At 43.4% G+C, this 19511-nt stretch overlaps 1 protein-coding gene across 2 annotated transcripts; it reads right to left on the bottom strand.

The window, feature by feature from the left end:
- Positions 1 to 93: 93 nt before the first annotated feature.
- On the bottom strand, positions 94 to 18153 carry atg4da (autophagy related 4D, cysteine peptidase a). 2 transcript variants are annotated; one of them, XM_055664217.1, is made up of 11 exons: positions 17943 to 18153; positions 13033 to 13342; positions 12744 to 12827; positions 12415 to 12651; positions 10795 to 11155; positions 9997 to 10067; positions 9289 to 9434; positions 8743 to 8821; positions 7751 to 7827; positions 6255 to 6374; positions 94 to 5631 (listed from the first exon to the last, which is right to left on the bottom strand). In XM_055664217.1, the coding sequence occupies exons 2-11, from the start codon at positions 13247 to 13249 to the stop codon at positions 5449 to 5451; spliced, it is 1575 nt and encodes a 524-aa protein (XP_055520192.1). In that variant the 5' UTR covers positions 13250 to 13342; positions 17943 to 18153; the 3' UTR covers positions 94 to 5448. The 2 variants fall into 2 exon arrangements, with proteins under 2 accessions (XP_055520192.1, XP_055520193.1); XM_055664218.1 differs by lacking the exon at positions 17943 to 18153 and adding an exon at positions 17266 to 17912.
- Between the last annotated feature and the right edge of the window lie 1358 nt (positions 18154 to 19511).

Below are 19511 nucleotides of genomic sequence, written 5' to 3'. Positions count from 1 at the left end.
ATGTGTTTTTATATCTTCAAGTTTGTACTAACTTCTTACCTTAGATTTTGAGTCAGACCTGTTTAAATAAAACACCAAAAGCTGGAGAATAACGATTGTCAAATGTGGATGATTCCATTTATTTATAACTGCCAGGTAGCTTTAAATTCAGTTTCATTCTAATCCAAAATAAATTAGAAAGCTTTTGCTTTAATCCTTTGATGCATGGTAAACGCAGATTGAGAATTGGGATGGAGACTTTCACACTTTCCTGCACAGTTCTCTTGCGATGCAAATGTTTTTAAACAGACGGACACTGTGAGCCCAATTTTTTGTGCCCTCAAAGGGGAGGGTGTTGGTAACATTGACCCACTTTAAATTAAAGTGTGATCTAAGTTCCCAATATGTCTCAAGATGTCCGAAACCCAGAAGGAGGAAGTTCTCTCCAGTCTGCTCTGTCAAAAAATAAAGATTCTCAAAGGATTAAAACTTCCTAGTGTTATCCAAGAACTTTTCACACAAAATACAAGGAGACTGCTTGGTTTATGAGTACTGCATTATCGTATGGCACTGTGCGCTTTAGGAAGGCCTGCGTTAATTCTGTTAGAAGCTGGACTATCTGTACACAGATAGACAGCAACAGAAGAGGAAGTGTGAAGGAGTCTGCACCCATCTCAGCCACACAACCAAACCCCAGGCCGCTAGATCAGCTTGTGATGACGCGGAGTTTTACTGGGATGCAATTCGAGCGCCAGGCATGCTCAAGAATCTCACCTGTGAGATAAAGAGGCTGGTTCGCATCTGATATTTATGGACAAGTTCCAGGGGGGCAAGTAGGAATGAAAACCAGTTACTTTCTCCTTTCTCAGAAGTTCCTAAGCTTTAAGCAAATGGTTCCTGGGATTTTCCAGATCATTCATGGATCGGTACCATTCATGACAGTGCTGTTAAGGCAGCTAGAAAGTAATTTGAACACTATCATATGGACACTGTTGCAGCCAGGCCTTACTAAATCCGCACAGCTGGAACAGTTTTCAGTAGTGCATGCACAGTAGCTTCAGGAATGACAAGCAGAATACAAATACCATTGAAACATCGACAGTGATAAAATCAATTTGCTCTCAGACAAAGCAAGGGCTGTTTTGCTGGTTGAAGCAGATGGATTGTAACTTCCATCCACTCTCACAGTAATATAATTCTTCATTTCATGTCTATAAATAGAGCAAAAAAACTATGCACATGATTTTTTCCAAATTCTAGCAGCATTAAATTTGCATGAAACGTGGAAGTCAAACTGAGATGAGATGAGACACACACACACACACACACACGTTTAACCAACCCTGTATATTAAAGATTCAATTATCACATCATGACTCAATCGCAGAATCGTGCAAGAGTTCAACAAAATGGCTTAAAGAATACAGGCTGAGCTAGGAAGGTAATTGCTTCAATACCTGGGCTAGTCTGTATTGTACTGCCTATGGACAGTGGTACAGGATCATCTGGGGAGTGCAGTAAAATGGCCCTAGATTACAGTCACCGATCAGCGACCCTTGCCTGAAGTGCAAGTTCCTAATGTCCGCCACAGTTAAACAGTCTGTCAGCACTCAGCAATGCAATTCACACCAAATATACTATGATTCACACCTTCCGTTGGGAGAACAGAGGGAAGGGGCAGAGGAACAACCCAGCAAGAAGCAATCAGAGGTTGGAAGACGTAGGCAAGGAGCAAAGAGCAACCACAAATAAAAATTAATCATGGGGAGGGACTTTTGACACAGGAATAGGAGTTACAAAAAAACTAAACTCTACAAGGATGCCCCCTGCATCCCTCACTCTGCTCTTTCTAGCACCCATTTACAAATGGCTCTTGCACAAGCTCTCCAACTCTTCCAGCCAACAGTCACAGCACTAACCACTGCAGAAAATCTTCCTTGTGTGTCCTGAATAGGGAATCACTACCTGCAAATTCAAGTGTGGTAAAAAATACACTCAGAATGGTTTATCAGTCAGTCTGCACACAGTGGGAAAGACACCAGAATACGGGTTGACTCCAGTATTAAAAGAACATTCAGAATATACCGGGAGGAACCAGTACTGGAGAACACTCCTGCTGCGGGATGTTCAACTGCACACTTCGGTAAAATAACCTGCATTTATCCAGCAGCATTTCTCACAAAGGAATGTATTTTTGGTTCAGTGAATTCCACTGTGTTAATGACTGTAGTTACATGGGTAAATATGGCAGGACCTTGGGTATGAGGTGCCACAAGTAGCAAGAGATACTCAATCTTTAATGAGGGGAGAATGGCAGCCAGGATGCAGAACTCTTCTCTGAATAGTAGGGCTAATTAGGAGCCACTTGAACAGGAAGCCACAAGAGTGAGGAAGGGTGAAGGAGACAGGAAATGGAGTTTAAACATAAAATGATGATTGGGCAACGGGATAGATAATAAGAAAAATCTTTTTTAGCGATAATCAACCTGATCTAAACAGAAGATGCAGCTATATTTTATATCTAGTTATCGGAGTATAAATGTCCCATATTAATACCAGAGTGTAAACCATTGCAGCCATGAGTTTGTACTCATGTGCATGTCTCACGGGTGTCCCCTACAGCAGCAACCTGACCCCGACCCCCCTGAGCCTCCCCCTGACTGGATCTGGCTAATGAAATGACTGCACGTTAATGATATCATTGGCTCACCAGCTTGCCAACGACGATATCTTTAACATGCTGCCATTTCGGAAGAAAGATGGCCAGTTGCTTAAACAGAACCGATCGAGAGTCCTTCACCCCTCCTGACAGTTCTGCAGCTTGATTAATTCCCTGAAGTTAAGTGCAGAAAAACTGTCAGTGAATCGTACAGTGCCTCATGCCTCACCACAGTGAAAGGTGCAAACTGTATCACAGAAAGATCAATGTCCCTCTGCCACCCCCACTCCCCTTACCTCGTTTAGCTCAGTTCATCTTTGTTATGGCAAAACATTTTCAAAATAAGATTCAAGGCAGAATGGTTCTACTAAAAATCTGATACAAGTTTAAAATACTGCGCAAACAGCTGCCTTCTCTACCCTTGAAACAGATATTTGTTAACATGAAACAAAGGGTCACCACTGAGGAGACATGATGGCCCACTATGAGAATGGTCCTGAGCTCTGCAACGTAGTAGTCAGCAGGTTTTATGACCCAAACCCACACCAGTAAACAGTGACATTACGATAAACCCTCTTCTACTAAACACTGTCAAACTTGGCTGTTCACACAATATGGTGGTGATGGAGAGAATGCACAGCACTCATCACAAAACAAGATGCTGAATGCCAAAGTCTCCACTGCACAGACCATTAACTGATCTTCACCTGCTTGTCAACAACTCTCCACTGCCTCAGTCGTGAAATTGATCCTAAAGACGTTACTACAAACTCTTATTTCAACCATTGTGGGGAGGGCAGAAAGATGGATTTAACAGACAGAAGTAAATGCACACAGCTAAGCTTCAGAGGGAAGGCTTATTACAGCAAAGTAACGAGCAAATACAGAAATTGGAACATACAGAATAAATAGTACAACTAAATATGGAATCAGACTGCTCTTACCTGTTAGATCAATAAATCATCTAAGACAACACTTTTAGAGTCATTAGGATCAGTAGTGATGTTTCAAGGTCTGTAGTTAGCATTGACAGATAACAGTAACAATTTAAAAGTACAGATGGTGCTGTGGGTGACACAGGGAGCAGACCAACCCTCGGAATCCACGCGATCTGAAATTCGCCGGCTCCAGGTAGTTCAAGTGCAAGAAAGTATTGTGAAACTCCTGTTCTATTCCAATGATACCTTGAACAAGAACCACGCTTCGGTCACTGGCCTTCTACATTGGCCACACCAACATCCAGTGGCCCGAATGAGATTTTAATGCTAGTTTGTGTCGAATTAGAGGCAAGGCCCAGTTTGAATGCAGGCTACAGGAAAGAACACATCCCTGGACAAGCTTAGACTTTCAACTCATCACCAAGATAAATGTGAACCAGAACCTCCAGGTAAAAGGCAACAGAACCCTATTAACACCCAAAGTAAAATATTATCAAAAAAGAACGGGTGGAGCGTTAGAAATTTAAAAATGTCACTGCACTGCATCGGACTGCTTGTGTGGATTTGATAATAAACTAAACTATTTCTTTAAAAAGTTTAACATTCGTTCCTTTGTTCATGGTAGGCCTCTTAGCCTACTATTTTATAAATAAATGTACGACGCAAAATAGATAAATTGTAACCATTCCGTAGAGAAATGTTTTGCCTTTCCGTTTCCCAAAATGAAGATGTGGTTTGACATTCACACAAAACATTCAGGTCACAGTTCTCCCAATGTAATGTTGAAACAGAACGTCGTGGGGTAACTTAAAGAGGCAAAGGAGTGCTGTAGTGAGGACAGTCTGTGTGCTGATAGGGTACATGCCGACACTCGAGTAAGAATGAGTTGTGAATCCAGGTAATGTGGCTCACACACACACACACTGTGTGAAGGAGGGTGTCAGAAATCCAAGAGGCAGTTCCGTGGGCTGATCAGTTTACCTGCCGAGGAGAAAACTGTGGAGGGAATAAAAAAAATGGCAAATTCAAAGGATCCACTATCAGCCAAAAGGGTAGGAACTGCAGATGTTGGTTTACAATGAAGATAGACACAAAATGCTGGAGTAATTCAGCGGGACAGGCAGCATCTCTGGAGAGAAGGAATGGGTGACGTTTCGGGTCGAGTCCCTTCTTCAGTCTGAAGAGGGATCTTGACCCGAAACGTCACCCATTCCTTCAGTCTGAAGAAGGGTCTCGACCCAAAACGTCACCAATCCTTCTCTCCAGAGATGCTGCCTGTCCTGCTGAGTTACTCCAGCATTTTGTGTCTATCTTCAGAGGAATAATGGGACCAGTTAATCGTCCTCGGTGCTCCTGACCCGTGGAAGCCAGGCCTCAACTATAATTCAAGCAGAATGGATTGCAAATACACCAATGGAAGAGTATCAGATTCAACAACCATTCCAGTCCATCCTATGAAACAGAATCCTTCCATTGCTCAATAATTTAGATCATTATAGGTTAAGGATTGGGCAAATCCCAGTGCCAGCATCTCAGCTACATCTGCATCAACTTGTTGCACAACCCGTTTCAATATCAGCCAGTCTGAAATTGCCAATGCCTCAGAGGACCTGCATCAAGCAGACCCACGATCAACACACAGAATGTCAGCACTATTATAAAAGGGAACGAAAAGGCAACAAGATCATTCTTAGGAAGAGTTATACGAGTGTCGGAGTAAAAGTTACCCAGAAAGGTTGATGATTGCTGTGACTCCAAGTCATTATGGAAAGACAACAGAATATAAATATCAGAACATTCAGAGAGGTTCCCAAGTTTGTTCCCTGCTGAAAGGCAGCAGGCACAGATATTTAATTGCAAGTCCATTGTTCGTTAGAGGAAAACAAACTCGTCAGTGCTGTTCTGCTTTGACTTCCCTAGTCTTTCAGAATTGGAGATTTGCACAGTAGTATCCGGTTTGTGAGTGCAGAGTTCATCCAGACCGTAATCCTGAGCACAGCCCTCTGCAAAGGTGAAAATAGGGTACTTCTCTCTCAAAGACGAGGAACACAACACCTGAAGGACAGAGAAACCATTCTTATTAAATTGAATTTGAATTGTCTGTAAATTGTTTCTGAGTTTTCAATGTCACAGATGCAATTGTTATGAACGGGTAGTTTAGATACGACTTAGGCATTGGGCTTGGTTTACTTAGTTGAGCACTTATCCTGCTGTTACAGCACAAGTACTTTGTGTTTTTAACAGCAATTCAACAAAAAAAAAATCCTGAAACACCCACTGTTTTCCAATCCAGTCCAATGTAGCTCCTTCAACAACATCCATGGCTTTCTACCAACATTTTCCTGACCTCTCCCAACCAAGAGAACTCTGCCATTCTCGAATAGCCCTGCAAGTGAAGCCTTATCAAGTGCCTAGGACTGCTTGCCAGAAGGTCAGCACCCGCTATATAACATTAAGGGTGCCTTTCCTTTGGTCAAAACTGATCTGGTGCAGCAACAGGCTTAAACACCACGGGTTCAAAAGCCTGAACACATCTCTAAGCTATTGGTAATCGGAAGGTAACAAAAAGTGACTTAAAGCTAACGACTCCACTTACTGCTGCGATATCTGACCAGTTACACTCCCCTAGATACATCTTTAGATACTAATACAAGATATTGCAGCAATTACTTACTTACCTTTGAAACATTTTCACACAAATTTTCAAAATCCTCCCTCGTCTTGGCATAGAATCCGATGGTACAGCTGGGATCCATCTTACTGAAGGACAGCTTTCTTGGAGAGATGCAGTGAAATGACTGTGGAACAAGATCAACAATTAATGAACAGTTTGCAATGTTGCACATTACCTTGTATTAAGGGAGCACCATTGAAGGCAATTATCGGGATGCATCACAGGGAACAGCTCCATCCAAGACCGCAAGAATTGAGGACGCAGCCCAGACCATTACATAAACCAACCTCCTTTCCATTGACTCCATTTATACCTCACGCTGCCTCGGCAAGGCCAGCAGCATAATCAAGGACGAGTTACACCCTGGCCACTTCCTCTTCTCCCCTCTCCCATCAGGCAAAAGGTATAGAAGTGTGAAAACACACACCATCAGTTTCTTCCCGGCTGTTATCAGGGAACTGAACCATCCTACCACAACCAGACAGCAGTGCTGAACTACTATCTACCTCATTGGCGACCCTCTGACTATCCTTGATAGGACTTTGCTGGCTTTACCTTGCACTAAACTTTCTTCCCTGATCATGTATCTATACACTGTAAATGGCTCGATTGTAATCATGTATTGTCTTTCCGCTGACTGGTTAGCACGCAACAAAACCATTTCACTGTACACGTGACAATAAACCAAACTGAACTAAATGCCTCGAAGCACATCACCAATTAACATTTAAGGAAGCTTTGAGAAACATAACTTCTCTTAAATAGCACACTATGTAAAGGTTAAATAAAGTAGTAAGCTCGCTACCCTGCCTGAAAAAAACCTGACCCAAATATCAAACTATGTTACAATATAAAATGTCATTGTCAAACAGCAAGCACCATTGTGCACCAACAACTTTCCATTCCTCTGCACCAACTCTGGTGCACTGTGTAATTAACAAGATTCAATTTTCTCTCTAATAATGTACTTGTTTTATTTGTAATAAACAAAAAACCCGCTATTTTTAAAATAGCACACCCATAAATGCCACAAAATAGCTTTGCTAATAGGCCAGGAAATGAAAAACACCCTTCCAATGCCAAAAGACAGCTTAATACTGCTGTCGTGATTCAGTCTATCTGACTCAGTATTAACCCGACATAATGCTGGAGTAACTCAGAAGTCGGGCAGTATCTCTGGAGAAAAGGAATAGGTTTCAGGTCGAGGCCCTTCTTCCTCCTGCTCCACAACATTCATTTGTCCCGAATACCGTCTATATCTCTCATTCCCCTTTCCCCTGACTTGCAGTCTGAAGGGTCTCAATTTAAAATGCCATTTATTCCTTTTCTCCAGAGATGCTGCCTGACCCGAGTTACTCCAGCTTTTTGCGTCTGTCTTCAGTTTAAGCCAACAAATAAACCTCCCAACACATAAATATCTCAGCAACTGCTTGGCTAATGGAAACCAGGTGAGCAGCAGGCATGGGCCCCGTCCTGCAGCAGCAGCCAAGCATTGCTTACCTCCAGCAGGAAGTTGTATTTAGTTACATCCACAACCGGCTGGCAGTAGTGAGGGTCCAAATACAGCAGGAAATCATCTGTAAAGTAATGAAGGTATGAGACGGGAATTGGCTGGGATAGACTGGCAATTGTACTTGAAGGGTTGACAGTGGAGATGCAATGGCGAAGATTTAAAGACCGCATGGATGAACTCCTTCACCATCATTGCTAGCTTCAATGGAGAATTGAATGCTCCAAGTGTTTTTCATTTGTGTAATGCAAACTTACTACATTCCCTCCCAGCATCTGCATGTTTGCCAGTGATGCAGATGCTGCTGTTACTTCCACAACTATTCCCCTGGTCCTGAGCCCCACACAAATCATTGTCCCTTCCCAGTCAGGTAAAGAACAAATAAGATGAGAGCAGGCAGACACAAAATGCTGAAGTAACTCAGCGGGACAGGCAGCATCTCTGGAGAGAAGGAATGGGTGACTGAGTCTGAAGAAGGGTCTCAACCCAAAACATCATCCATTCCCGTTGAGTTACTCCAGCATTTTGTGTCTACCTTCGATTAAAACCAGCATCTGCAGTTCTTTCTTACACATAAGATGAGAGCACCTCAATTCACCTATCCACCTCAATTGGAGACCCTCGGACTATCTTTGATCGGACTTTACTGGCTTTACCTTGCACTAAACTTTCTTCCCTTATCATGTATCTGTACACTGTGGATGGCTCGATTGTAATCATGTATTGTCTTTCCGCTGACTGGTTAGCACGCAACGAAAGCTTTTCACTGTACCTCAGTACACGTGACAATAAACTAAACTTAACTACATTAAACATCAACACCTACAAGAGTACCTACTAGTGCTCTTTGTGTACTAGTGATGTCTCTACTATTTATTTCATTCCCCTTACATGTTTTTCCTCTACCTGCTAAATTTTTGTAAGGTGTCCTTGAGACTCTTGAAAGGCACCCATAAATAAAATGTATTATTATTATTATTACCTTGAAATCCAATGAAGTAAAGCGAGTGCTTTGGTTTCCCACCAATGATTCCAAGGCAACATTCAAGCTTCAGGATTTCCTGCAAACACACAATAATTAGATGCCTGGTACACCTCCACAAGATCTCTGTGGAAAGCCACAAGGACACTGAGATGCATCAACAGGGAAGTGACAAGATATGGAATCAAAAGGAACAAGACAAATTGCCTGAAGAGCAGACACATGTCAGGGACACAAGAATTTATTCAGAACTATGGTATCAACCCAAATCCAGAAAAAAATAATGCGCACTTGAGATAAACCTTAATGTACACAGCATTTGAAAAGCAAAATGACTATCAGAGCCTGAATAAGTTACAGCTCAACGTCTGAAGAAGGGTTTCGGCCCGAAACGTTGCCTATTTCCCTCGCTCCATAGATGCTGCTGCACCCGCTGAGTTTCTCCAGCTTTTTTGTGTACCTGACTATCAGAGCCGATGGGCGGGAAGGCTACGCATACACAATTGTTCAAAACATTTATAATCTAATATTAACCACGCTGTTTACCTTTACACATTGCATGTACACTGGGTTGAGACTTTCACCTCCAAGTCGAACAGGCACCAGGATAATTACAGACTTCCAATCCAAACCAGGAACTTTTCTACCCTTCAGTTGTATCTCACAGAGATTCACCACATCACCTGTGTACACTGTCACAGAAGAAGAAATAGATGGTAACTTCAAATATGCAAAGACAAGCAGTGTTAATTCCATTTGGAAAATACAATGTTCTTATCATTGGTTTGAAAACTACCATGCGGAAATAGGTGCCGAAACATAGAAAATAGGTGCAGGAGGAGGTTATTCGGCCCTTTGAGCCAGCACCGCATTCTCCAGTTTCCTGTATCCATCTATCACTTGCTAACCCACAAAACCTACCCAGCCCCCAATTAATGAAGGGTGCCGAACCAAAACTTGTCCATGTACTTTAGAAATATTGCATGACCCAGTGAGTACTCCAGCACTTTATCCATTTTTGATGCTAGCATCTGCAGTTCCTTGCATCTGCCTTCTATCACTAGCAAATTTTTTTATATTGACACTATAATTGTGTATTTTATAAACCTTGATAAAATGTGATATCATTAAAATTAAATGAATGTACCTCTACCTGCAGTGAACTCAAATTAAAAGAGAGTTCTAGTCTCACCATGTAAGAAGTCGCGCAGCGCTCAATGTTTACACGTATGAAGAATCAGCGTGCATGTTCACCTGTACAATCCTGTGCTACATAGACAGCAATGCCCAGCGATTCAGAGTCGTCAGCTTGCTCCACTGCTTTTCTAAAAACAAAATGAAGAACCAGTTTCATGACAGCATGTGACAACGAAGGCATGACTGCAAACCAACTTGGCTTCCCAATATTTCTTCAGGCCCATCTGATGGTTTCCAAAGGTCTTTCTGAATCTCAACCATGTGGCATTCCTACACACGGCAGAGCCACAGATAACTATTCAATAGCGAGAAGCATGGCAGCCCCAATCTGAACATGCAGTGGCAGGTTTGGCTGCGATCACTGAAGAACACTCAAGGGAAACGAGTTCTGGATAATATTTGCTCGCTAGCCAATTAATTAATTCCACTAGATTAACAGTCAAGATCAGGTAATTCACCCCAGATAAACCACAACCAAATTCCAACAACTCTCAATGTGAAGGAATCTCTCCCTCCGATCACCTATAAATCCCCATACCCCTTATACCTGTGTCCTCTTGTTTTGGAGAACCCCACCATAGGAATAAGATTCTTACTATCTATCCCATTCATCCCTCCAGGTTTGTATACCTCAATGTCACCCCTCAGCCTCCTCTGCTCTATGGAAAATAAACCCATCCTATCTATTCACTCCTTATAATCTAAAAGCCCTGATCCAAGCAATATCCTGGTGAACCTTCTCTTACTACTCTAGCACACTCACATCTTTCATGCAGTAGTGTAGCTTTACTTTGGACACTTTGATTGGTAATGTGCTATACAGTTACAACTTTCCCTTCCACAAACTTTACTTACTTGATTATATGCGCTACAATGGATGGGCCATACCAGTCTCCGGCCTTCTTCCCAGAGCTCTTTCCGTATTCTACAAGCTGATGTACTCCAAATGGGGCCTTGGGGTAGTCACCAAACCAGGAAATGATTTTTCGATGCTCCATTTCCTCTTTGTCCATTCTGGGGTCAGCGTTGGCCCGTCTCAATGTCCGTGCACGTGCTTGTGGGACAGCGGAGCCTTGGGCATGGAGGCTTCTACTTCTGTCCAATTGCGAGCCGAGGACTTCGGAGAAAGCTGACCAGTTTGTGATGTTGGACCTGGATGGCGATCTGGTTTCGGCCTCTGACTCTACAGAGAGTAACACATCGGGCCAGGTCCAGTCTAAAGGAAAGACGGCCATTTAAAACCAGGGCTAGCAATAATAGAAAATAAATTCATCACAGATAGGAAGTTTACAATGCTGTCAAAGCAGAAAATGATTGAAATGCTCAGCAGTTCAATCCATGGAGACAAACTATTCAATTACTTTTCATCAGAACTGAGCTCGAATAAGCTGCTTAACTATGCAGAGGGGGAATGTGGGGAGGGGAATGCATTTGATGTAGGAGAAGTAAGTATTTAAAGAAGGATTGAGCAACATGAGAGAGGCCAAAATGGAACATGTAGATTGGAAATATTAAAGCGTTTTTGGGAGATTTTAACTGGAACAAAATAATTAGCATTCAAGATTTCTGAACGCACTGCTCAGTCTGGTCGACTGTAACATGCCTTGTGAAAAGCTCACTCCGGGTTTTCCCAATGTAGATGGCAGAGGACAGAAAGATTATGACAAACATTCACGGCCACTCACCATCCTCTAATATACCCCAAAATGGCAACTTTTCATTAGAGAAAAGACAGTCGCAAACACACAGTTATATGTGGTAGGAAAAGATCCCATTAAAAGACATTTGGACAGGAACATGGATAGGAAAGGTTTAGCGGGATAAGAGCCAAATGCAGGCATATGGGACTAGCATAGATGGGGCAACTTTGCCATCCTGGACCTGTTGGGCTGAAAAGCTTGTTTTCATGCTGTATGACTCAACTCTGATCCCGTTTTCACCAGGAGTGGATTGGCACTGATCAGGAGCAGGAATGATTCCTCCACTTTAGTTTAAGGACAGGGAACTGCAGAATTTTTATTGCTAACCTCAGTACCAGGTGAAGATTTAGTTCATAAGTGATAGGAGCAGAATTAGACTATTCGGCCCATCAAGTCTACTTCGCCATTCAATCAATGCTGATCTATCTCTCCCTCTCGACCCTATTCTCAGGCTTTCTCCCTATAACCCCCGACACTCATACCAATTAAAAATCTATCTCTGCCTTAAAAATATCCAAGTTGAACTCTTAACCACAGAAGGGTGTGGAGACAAAGTCAGTGGAGATATTTAAGGCAAAGATAGATAGATACTTGATTAGTACGTGTGTCAGAGGTTTTGGGGAGAAGGCAGGAGAATGGGGTTAGGAGGGAAAGATAGATCCGCCATGATTGAATGGCTGAGTAGACTTGATGGGCCGAATGGCCTAATGCTGCTCCTATCACTTATGATGAACTACAATCAGGGGTGAAAATTAAAACAAAGTGAAAAGTTTACTTCGAGAGAGCAGATGGACAAGCAGTCCTTGGGCGAGCAACATCTGTCCACTGCGTAACATGCATCCCCAGCCACAATCCGTGGTCCAAATTGAACCCTCCAGCGGCGGAAATTCACGACGGTACGTCAACCAGATTCGAGAGCCGAAGTCTTTCCTGAACAGCTCGACTACGGGAGAAGGAGCATTTTGGTTGTCTCTTGCCTCGTGAACAGATTCTGGACTTGGTGGCGAATCAGCTGATGGCGGGGAAAGAGATGGTTTTGTTATTACTTGTTCTTGACGGTTAGCAACATTCAAAAGTGCACAGACCCAGAAATGAACGCGTTACCTTCTGACTCAAACTGGTAGCACCGTCCCAGCAGAAAAATTGGGGAAGTTTTGCTGAAATTTGTTCTTCCTTTCACCACCCAACCTGCAGAAACACAAATCGGTTAGTACAGCCCGTTACTAAAGGCAAGTCCTTATAACTGAAGCGCTGACAACACAAGGCAAAAAGGCAAGGGGAAGATGTTTGGGAACCAACACAAGACAATACATTCAGGGCTGAATGGGAAATAAAGTGAGAAACAATATATAGGAGGTATGAAAACAATTCCTTCTCCGCCAGGTGCCCTCACCATATTTGACATTGTTCCATGCTGTCATAAACTTAGCTTTAATCTTGTCCACTTCATCTGGTTCGTTGGGTTGTGGTTTCTCTGGCAAGTTATATTGGCCATTCCAGTTGTTCTCTCGCTCACTGGCTGCTGGGTGCAGTCGCCTCTTAGAATCCGAGGGAGTCAAATCTTCCTGGCTCTGGATGTACTGAACGGCAGAAGGTGAGACGGAATTCATTGGGCACGTAGTTAATGGTCAAAAGACACAGCATCGGTGAGCAGTGCATTGATTCATTTGCCCCCTGGCTATCTAAATTACACAAAGGAAATCCTGGAAGAGAAAAAAATTACACAAAAAAATTAAAAACCAGCAAATGTTTGGTAATTTTCAAAATTCAAAGGAACAGATCTATAACCCAAAGGAACACAAAATAGGCTAAAGACTCAGCTGAGTGAATTACACAAATCTACCAAACAAACCTACACTTTAAGTCAAGTCAAGTTTATTCGTCACATACACATACGAGATGTGCAGTGAAATGAAAATGAATAGGGGCAGCACAGTGGTAGTGTTGCTGCCACACAGCGCCAGAGTCCCAGGTTCGATCCTGACCTCAGGCGCTGTCTGTACAGTCTCTCTGTGACTGCCCAGGTTTTCTCCAGGTGCTCCGGTTTCCTCTCACATCCCAAAGTCATGCAGGTTTGTAGGTTAATTGGTTTCTGTAAAATTGTCCCATGTGCGTAGGATAGAACTAGTGTACGGGTGATCGCTGGTTGACGCAGACTCAGTGGCCTTAAGGGCCTGTTTTCATGCTGCATCTCTAAACTAAACCACCACATTGCGGCTGCTGTTTAAAGAAACTCCGGCAACTACCACTGGATTGTTCTATTTTAAAATATGAAGTTATGTCCTTAAATAGATCCATTAGTTGCTGCCTTAATACAACCACATGCAGTTTTGACCTTGGTAGCTTCCTCTCCCTCCAGCATGCTGCTACTTACAGAGTGTATCACAGTACCTTCTGAAGTTTATGACAGAGAATTGCAAAATGTGCGATATAGAAACAGACTTGATCTCCAGTCATCCATGTCCAATCACCTGTCTAACTAGTTATGAAATACTGACGTAGTCTATGTTCTGTTCAGTAATTCTGTGCTACATTCCACTGCCTTAAATGTAGACAGGGAACTGCAGATGCCGGTCTATGAAGAGTAGAGTATGAAAAAGGGTGCTGACCCGAAACGTTGCCTAACCATATCCTCCAGAGATGCTGCTAAACCTGCTGAGTTACTCTAGCATGTTGATTATTTTTCTCCCAGCTTTGAAACCCCGTTTTAAAACAAACTGCTTACATTTCACTTTGTATTGTATCGACATACACTTGCTCCAGACCGTCACTGAAAACTAAGCGCTGGTTTCATCTGTCTTACCCATTCTCTGTCATAAATACATCAAATGTTTTGTTAGCATGCAACAAAGAGTACTATGATACACTCCGTAAGTAGCAGCTGCTAGAGGAAGAGGAGGCTATCAAGGTCAGAACTGCACATGGTTGCATTAAGGCAGCAACTAATACAATCATGTATTGTCTTTCTGCTGACTGTATAGCACCCAACAAAAGCTTTTCACTGTACCTCGGTACACCTGATAGTAAATAAACTAATCTGAACAAATCAGGTCGCCATCTCGGTTCTAACCATAAGATGAAAGGATAAGATGAAAGATCTCAAAGGATTGTGAATCTTCTGAATTCTCTACCTCAGAAAGTAAGGGGAATGAATCACTGAAATTGGTCAAGACTGAAAGAGAAAGATTTGTGAACCACAGCAGAGCGGATTATAGGAAATTCAGTAGACTTGAAACTATCGTCTGAGCAGAGTTGAGTTTATTAAATACTAAGATAGACACACAATGCTGGAGTATCTCAGCGGGGCAGGTAGTATCTCTGGCGAGAAGAAAAAGGTGATGTTTCGGGTCTGGACCCTTCTTCAGACTGAGAAGGTTCTTGACCTGAAATGTCACCCATTCCTTCGCTCCAGATATGCTGTCTATCCCGCTGAGTTACTCCAGCATTTTGTGTCAGCATCCGCAGCTCCTTCCTACTTTACTGACTAGCTAATTAGGCTCAAGGGATGCCTATTCCAGCTGCTATTTCAAGTTCTTAAGAGCAGCAATGTCACAGGACCACCATCTGTACCAATAATACACGATCCCAATCTGCCACTAATCCAAATGCTGGGCCTACATTCAGGTTGTATTTAAAGCTGCTACAAGATCAAATTACAAGCCTGCCGGGATTCAAGATGGCAACCACTACCTCAAGGACTGCATTGTGGCTTTATTGTTCCTGTAACGAGTTCCACAAGATGTTTGGGACAATCGTGCATTAGCTTAGTTACTCTGAGTAGTTACTCTGAGTACATTCCAAAGATTTTAAGTTGAACAGTGCACACACCATTCGTCTGTAGGTACAGCGCTGCCCTTTGGTAGACAAGAGGAGAATTACAGTACTATTGTTCTCTCTAAATGGACCATACTTAAGGCATTATCCAGGATATTAAATACTAAATTACACTGTTATGGTGTGTAGAGTTGCCTATTTCAATATGTTGTAAAGCTTGTGCCAATACTGTATGCGCTACCACAGGTACAGTCAGTACTGGGTTATTAATTCTTCACATAAATAACAATACCCAGGCAAAAGGAGCTCAATTTTTTCCAGGTTTAAAACCAAATTTTCAAAACCAACACAAAATGTTGAGGCACAAAATATTGAGCGCTCCTCAATAATAAATAGCAGATTTTTTTTTTTTTAAACTGTCCATTTGCTCTGCTGGTCGACATCTCAAAGCTTTTGTTTGGAGAACTGTTTGAGGAATTAAAGTTCAAATTGTAGGAAAGAGCCAAGACTGAAACGAGTTGGAAAATGAAAAGTAATTCACAAGACTCAACTTAGTCTTTCAGACGTCCTGGTAGGAAAAGCTGACGGATGAATTCAAGAGATTTAAGATCCCAATAAAAGACGAGCTATTGTCTGGGAGAGTGTATTGTGCTGGTGTTTGTTGACTTACACTGACATGCTGTTAGGCAAAGCAGGATACATTCTTATCCTGCTTTCCAAATGCTTCAGTGATTTCCAAATGGTCACTGGAACCTCGTCCAGCCCACAACTGAGATCATCGTGTCCCTAATTCTGGGCTCAACTAAATCATCCCAGAATTGGCAACCATATCCTTGGCTTCTAAATTCCTGAATTCTCTTTCTAAACATTTAAATCATACAATTTCCACCTTTCATACTTACTAAAACCCACCTCTCAACTGAGCAGCTGTACTGATAACATCTTATATGACATCTTGTATAATAACAAGAGGATTTCAGTATAGAAGTAGAGAGGTACTTCTGCAGCTGTATAGGGCTCTGGTAAGACCACATCTGGAGTATTGTGTACAGTTTTGGTCTCCTAATTTGAGGAAAAACATCCTTGTGATCGAGGCAGTGAAGCGTAGGTTCACGACATTGATCTCATGGATGGCGGGACTGTCATATGAGGAAAGATTGAGAGGCAGAATTGAAGTGACAGATAACAGGAAGTTTAGGATTACCTCTGCAAACTCAATGCCGATACTTTGCAAACTGCTCATCCAGTCTCCATTTGGTTTCTCTAATCCAGAGACCACATGGTGAACAACCAATGCATCCTAAACTAGAAACATAACCTCCAGAACTAATTACTTGTGTTGCAATTTATTTATTTGTAAAATCGAGTCCGATTTCTCCCCCTCTCCATTAGTAAAGCCTAACTTGTAGGCCATTTCCTATTCTTATAATTATCCTCAATTGGGATACAGTTCCCTTACAATTCATTCCCTTACAATTAAAAGGCTTTCAGTAGCATTCACCACCAACTCTGCTGAATTCTCATCCGTATGGCTGTTGGCCTTTTACAAATTGAATTATATACAAATTGAATCAAAATTACAGCCTTAAGAATCAAACGAAATATACTCTCCCACCCAAAGAGTAATGTAATAAATATTCACATTTATTGATCGATCGTTTAACAAGCTGATAAGTTCTTTGAGCAGAATTAGGCCATCCGACCCATCAAGTCTACTCCACCACTCAATCACGGCTGTGTAGCGGCAACTCTTTTACACACACCGCAATTACAATTTCACCTGTTGTGAAGAAATGTGGCTGCGTGAAGAAACTTCCATATAGCGATCAAGGTAAAAAAAAAAACAACTCACGGTCGAATCGAGTGGTGAACAGCTACAAATGTTTCGGGATGTCCCCGTGAAAGTGAGAGAGGTTGTGAATGCACCCAAATCTGCCGCTGGGACATGTAGCTGCAATAACCCCGTGGGCATCATGAACTAACTCGGCCGGCCTGCTACAAACTACGCCACTCCTGGGCGCTCCATTAGCATTTAAGAGTGAGAGGGATGGCAGGAGGCAGAGGCAAGGAGGAAGAAGCATGGGAGAAGGTAGAGGGTTGGGAGGAAGTTGAGGGATTGGAGGAGGTAGAAGGTTGGTAGATGTAGAGACCAAGGGGAGGAGGACAAGATGCACACTCTGTGTCCGGCCCTGTCCTGCCGCGTCCGCAGCGCCAAAGGTCACAGCCCCCAGGCTGACCCCGTGCCCGCTGCGGGGCGGGCCATCGACACCGCACGGACCAATCACAGGGCAGATTGGATAAGGGGGCTGATCGACCCCCTCACTGACCAATCGCGGGGCAGATATTCGGATGATTGACGTCCCGCAAGCCAATCACAGGACGGGTCCACACACACACACACCAATCACGGGAGGCTGAGGGGGCGGGACGTCAGCAGCCAATGGCCGCCGGTCCCGCCCCTATACTGTACCGTCGGGCCGAGCCGCCGCCAGCGCCAACGCCAACGCCGCGCTTTAAATGAACGCTCACCTCAGCCTACATCTCTTCCCGCACTCGCGCTAGCCAGCAGGCGTCGTCGAGTTTATAAAACGGCCTCTTTAGGCCATGGTTGACGCGCTGTGTGGACGGACGCGGGATTAAAGCGGCGGCGGCGGCGGCGGCCGTTCCCCAACAATCGTCACCAACTGTGAGGAGCGGCCCCTTCACCGAGGTCCCCCCCCGACAGCGCCACCCGTGGCCTCGGAGGAACAGCAGAGAAGAGAGGGTACACAAAATTGCTGGAGAAACTCAGCGGGTGCAGCAGCAAGTCAAGTCAAGTTTATTTGTCACATACACATACGAGATGTGCAGTGAAATGAAAGTGGCAATGCTCACGGAACAAACAAAACAACCAAACAAATTATAAACACAATCATAACACACATATTATTTTACGTAATAAATAATAGAAGGAAAAACGTTCTGTACAGTTAGTCCCTGGTGAGAAAGGCGTTTACAGTCCGAATTGCCTCTGGGAAGAAACTCCTTCTCAACCTCTCCGTTCTCACTGCATGGCAACGGAGGCGTTTGCCTGACCCAGCGGTTGCAGGGGTGGAAGAGGTCCTTCATGAGAGGTCCACAGCATCTATGGAGCGAAGGAAATAGGCGACGTTTCGGGCCGAAACCCTTCTTCAGACTGGGAAGAGAAGAGAGGGCGCTGACTGGTGTCTGAGGTTACATGAATCAATCAATCAACCAATTAATTAATTACGATTTTAAACACAGGGACAGTGAAATTATTTGCTTGCATATCCAAGGTATGCAAATAGTTGCCCATAAAGGGCATTGACAAAGTTAGGAAGTATGCATGCATGTATTTATGAAAATCAGTCTTTAGTCAGAGGGAGGTTAATCTGTTGAACTCATTGCCACACACAGGGCTGCGGAGGCCAAGGCAGTGGATGGTTTAAGGCAGAGATAGACAAATTCAATAGACAATAGGTGCAGGAGTAGGCCATTCGGCCCTTCAAGCCAGCACCGCCATTCAATGTGATCATGGCTGATCATTCCCAATCAGTATCCTGTTCCTGCCTTCTCCCCATATCCCGACTCCGCTATTTTTAAGAGCCCTATCTAGCTCTCTCTTGAAAGCATCCAGAGAATTTGTGATTAGAACAGGTGTCAAGGGTTATGGAGAGGCAGGAAAATGGGATTAGGAGGCAAAGATCAGTCATAATTGAATGGTGCAATGGCCTCGATGGACCGACTGGCCTAATTCTGCTCCTACAACTTCTGAATAGAGGTAGAGTTGCTGCCTTGCAGCGCCAGAGACCCAGGTTCGATTCTGACAACGGCTGCTGTCTGTATTCAGCTTGTACGTTCCCCCCGTTATCTGCGTGGATTTTCTCCGGTCGTCTCGGTTTCCTCCCACACTCCAAAGACGTGCAGGTATGTATGCTGGTTTGCTTTGGTAAAATTGAAAATTGTTTTGAGAGTGTGTGCAGTAATCGCAGGTCGGTGCAGATTCAGTGGGCCAAAGGGCCTGATTCTGCGCTGTATATCTAAACTGAAAAACTAGATGGAAAAGGGCTGATTGGGGACGATCATGGCTTTCTTTGT

The sequence above is a fragment of the Leucoraja erinacea genome, chromosome 39 (assembly GCF_028641065.1).
Source record: "Leucoraja erinacea ecotype New England chromosome 39, Leri_hhj_1, whole genome shotgun sequence".
Classification (NCBI taxonomy): Eukaryota; Metazoa; Chordata; class Chondrichthyes; order Rajiformes; family Rajidae; genus Leucoraja; species Leucoraja erinaceus.
The sequence above is the reverse complement of the archived record's forward strand: the minus strand, read 5'-3'. Positions and strand labels throughout refer to the sequence as shown.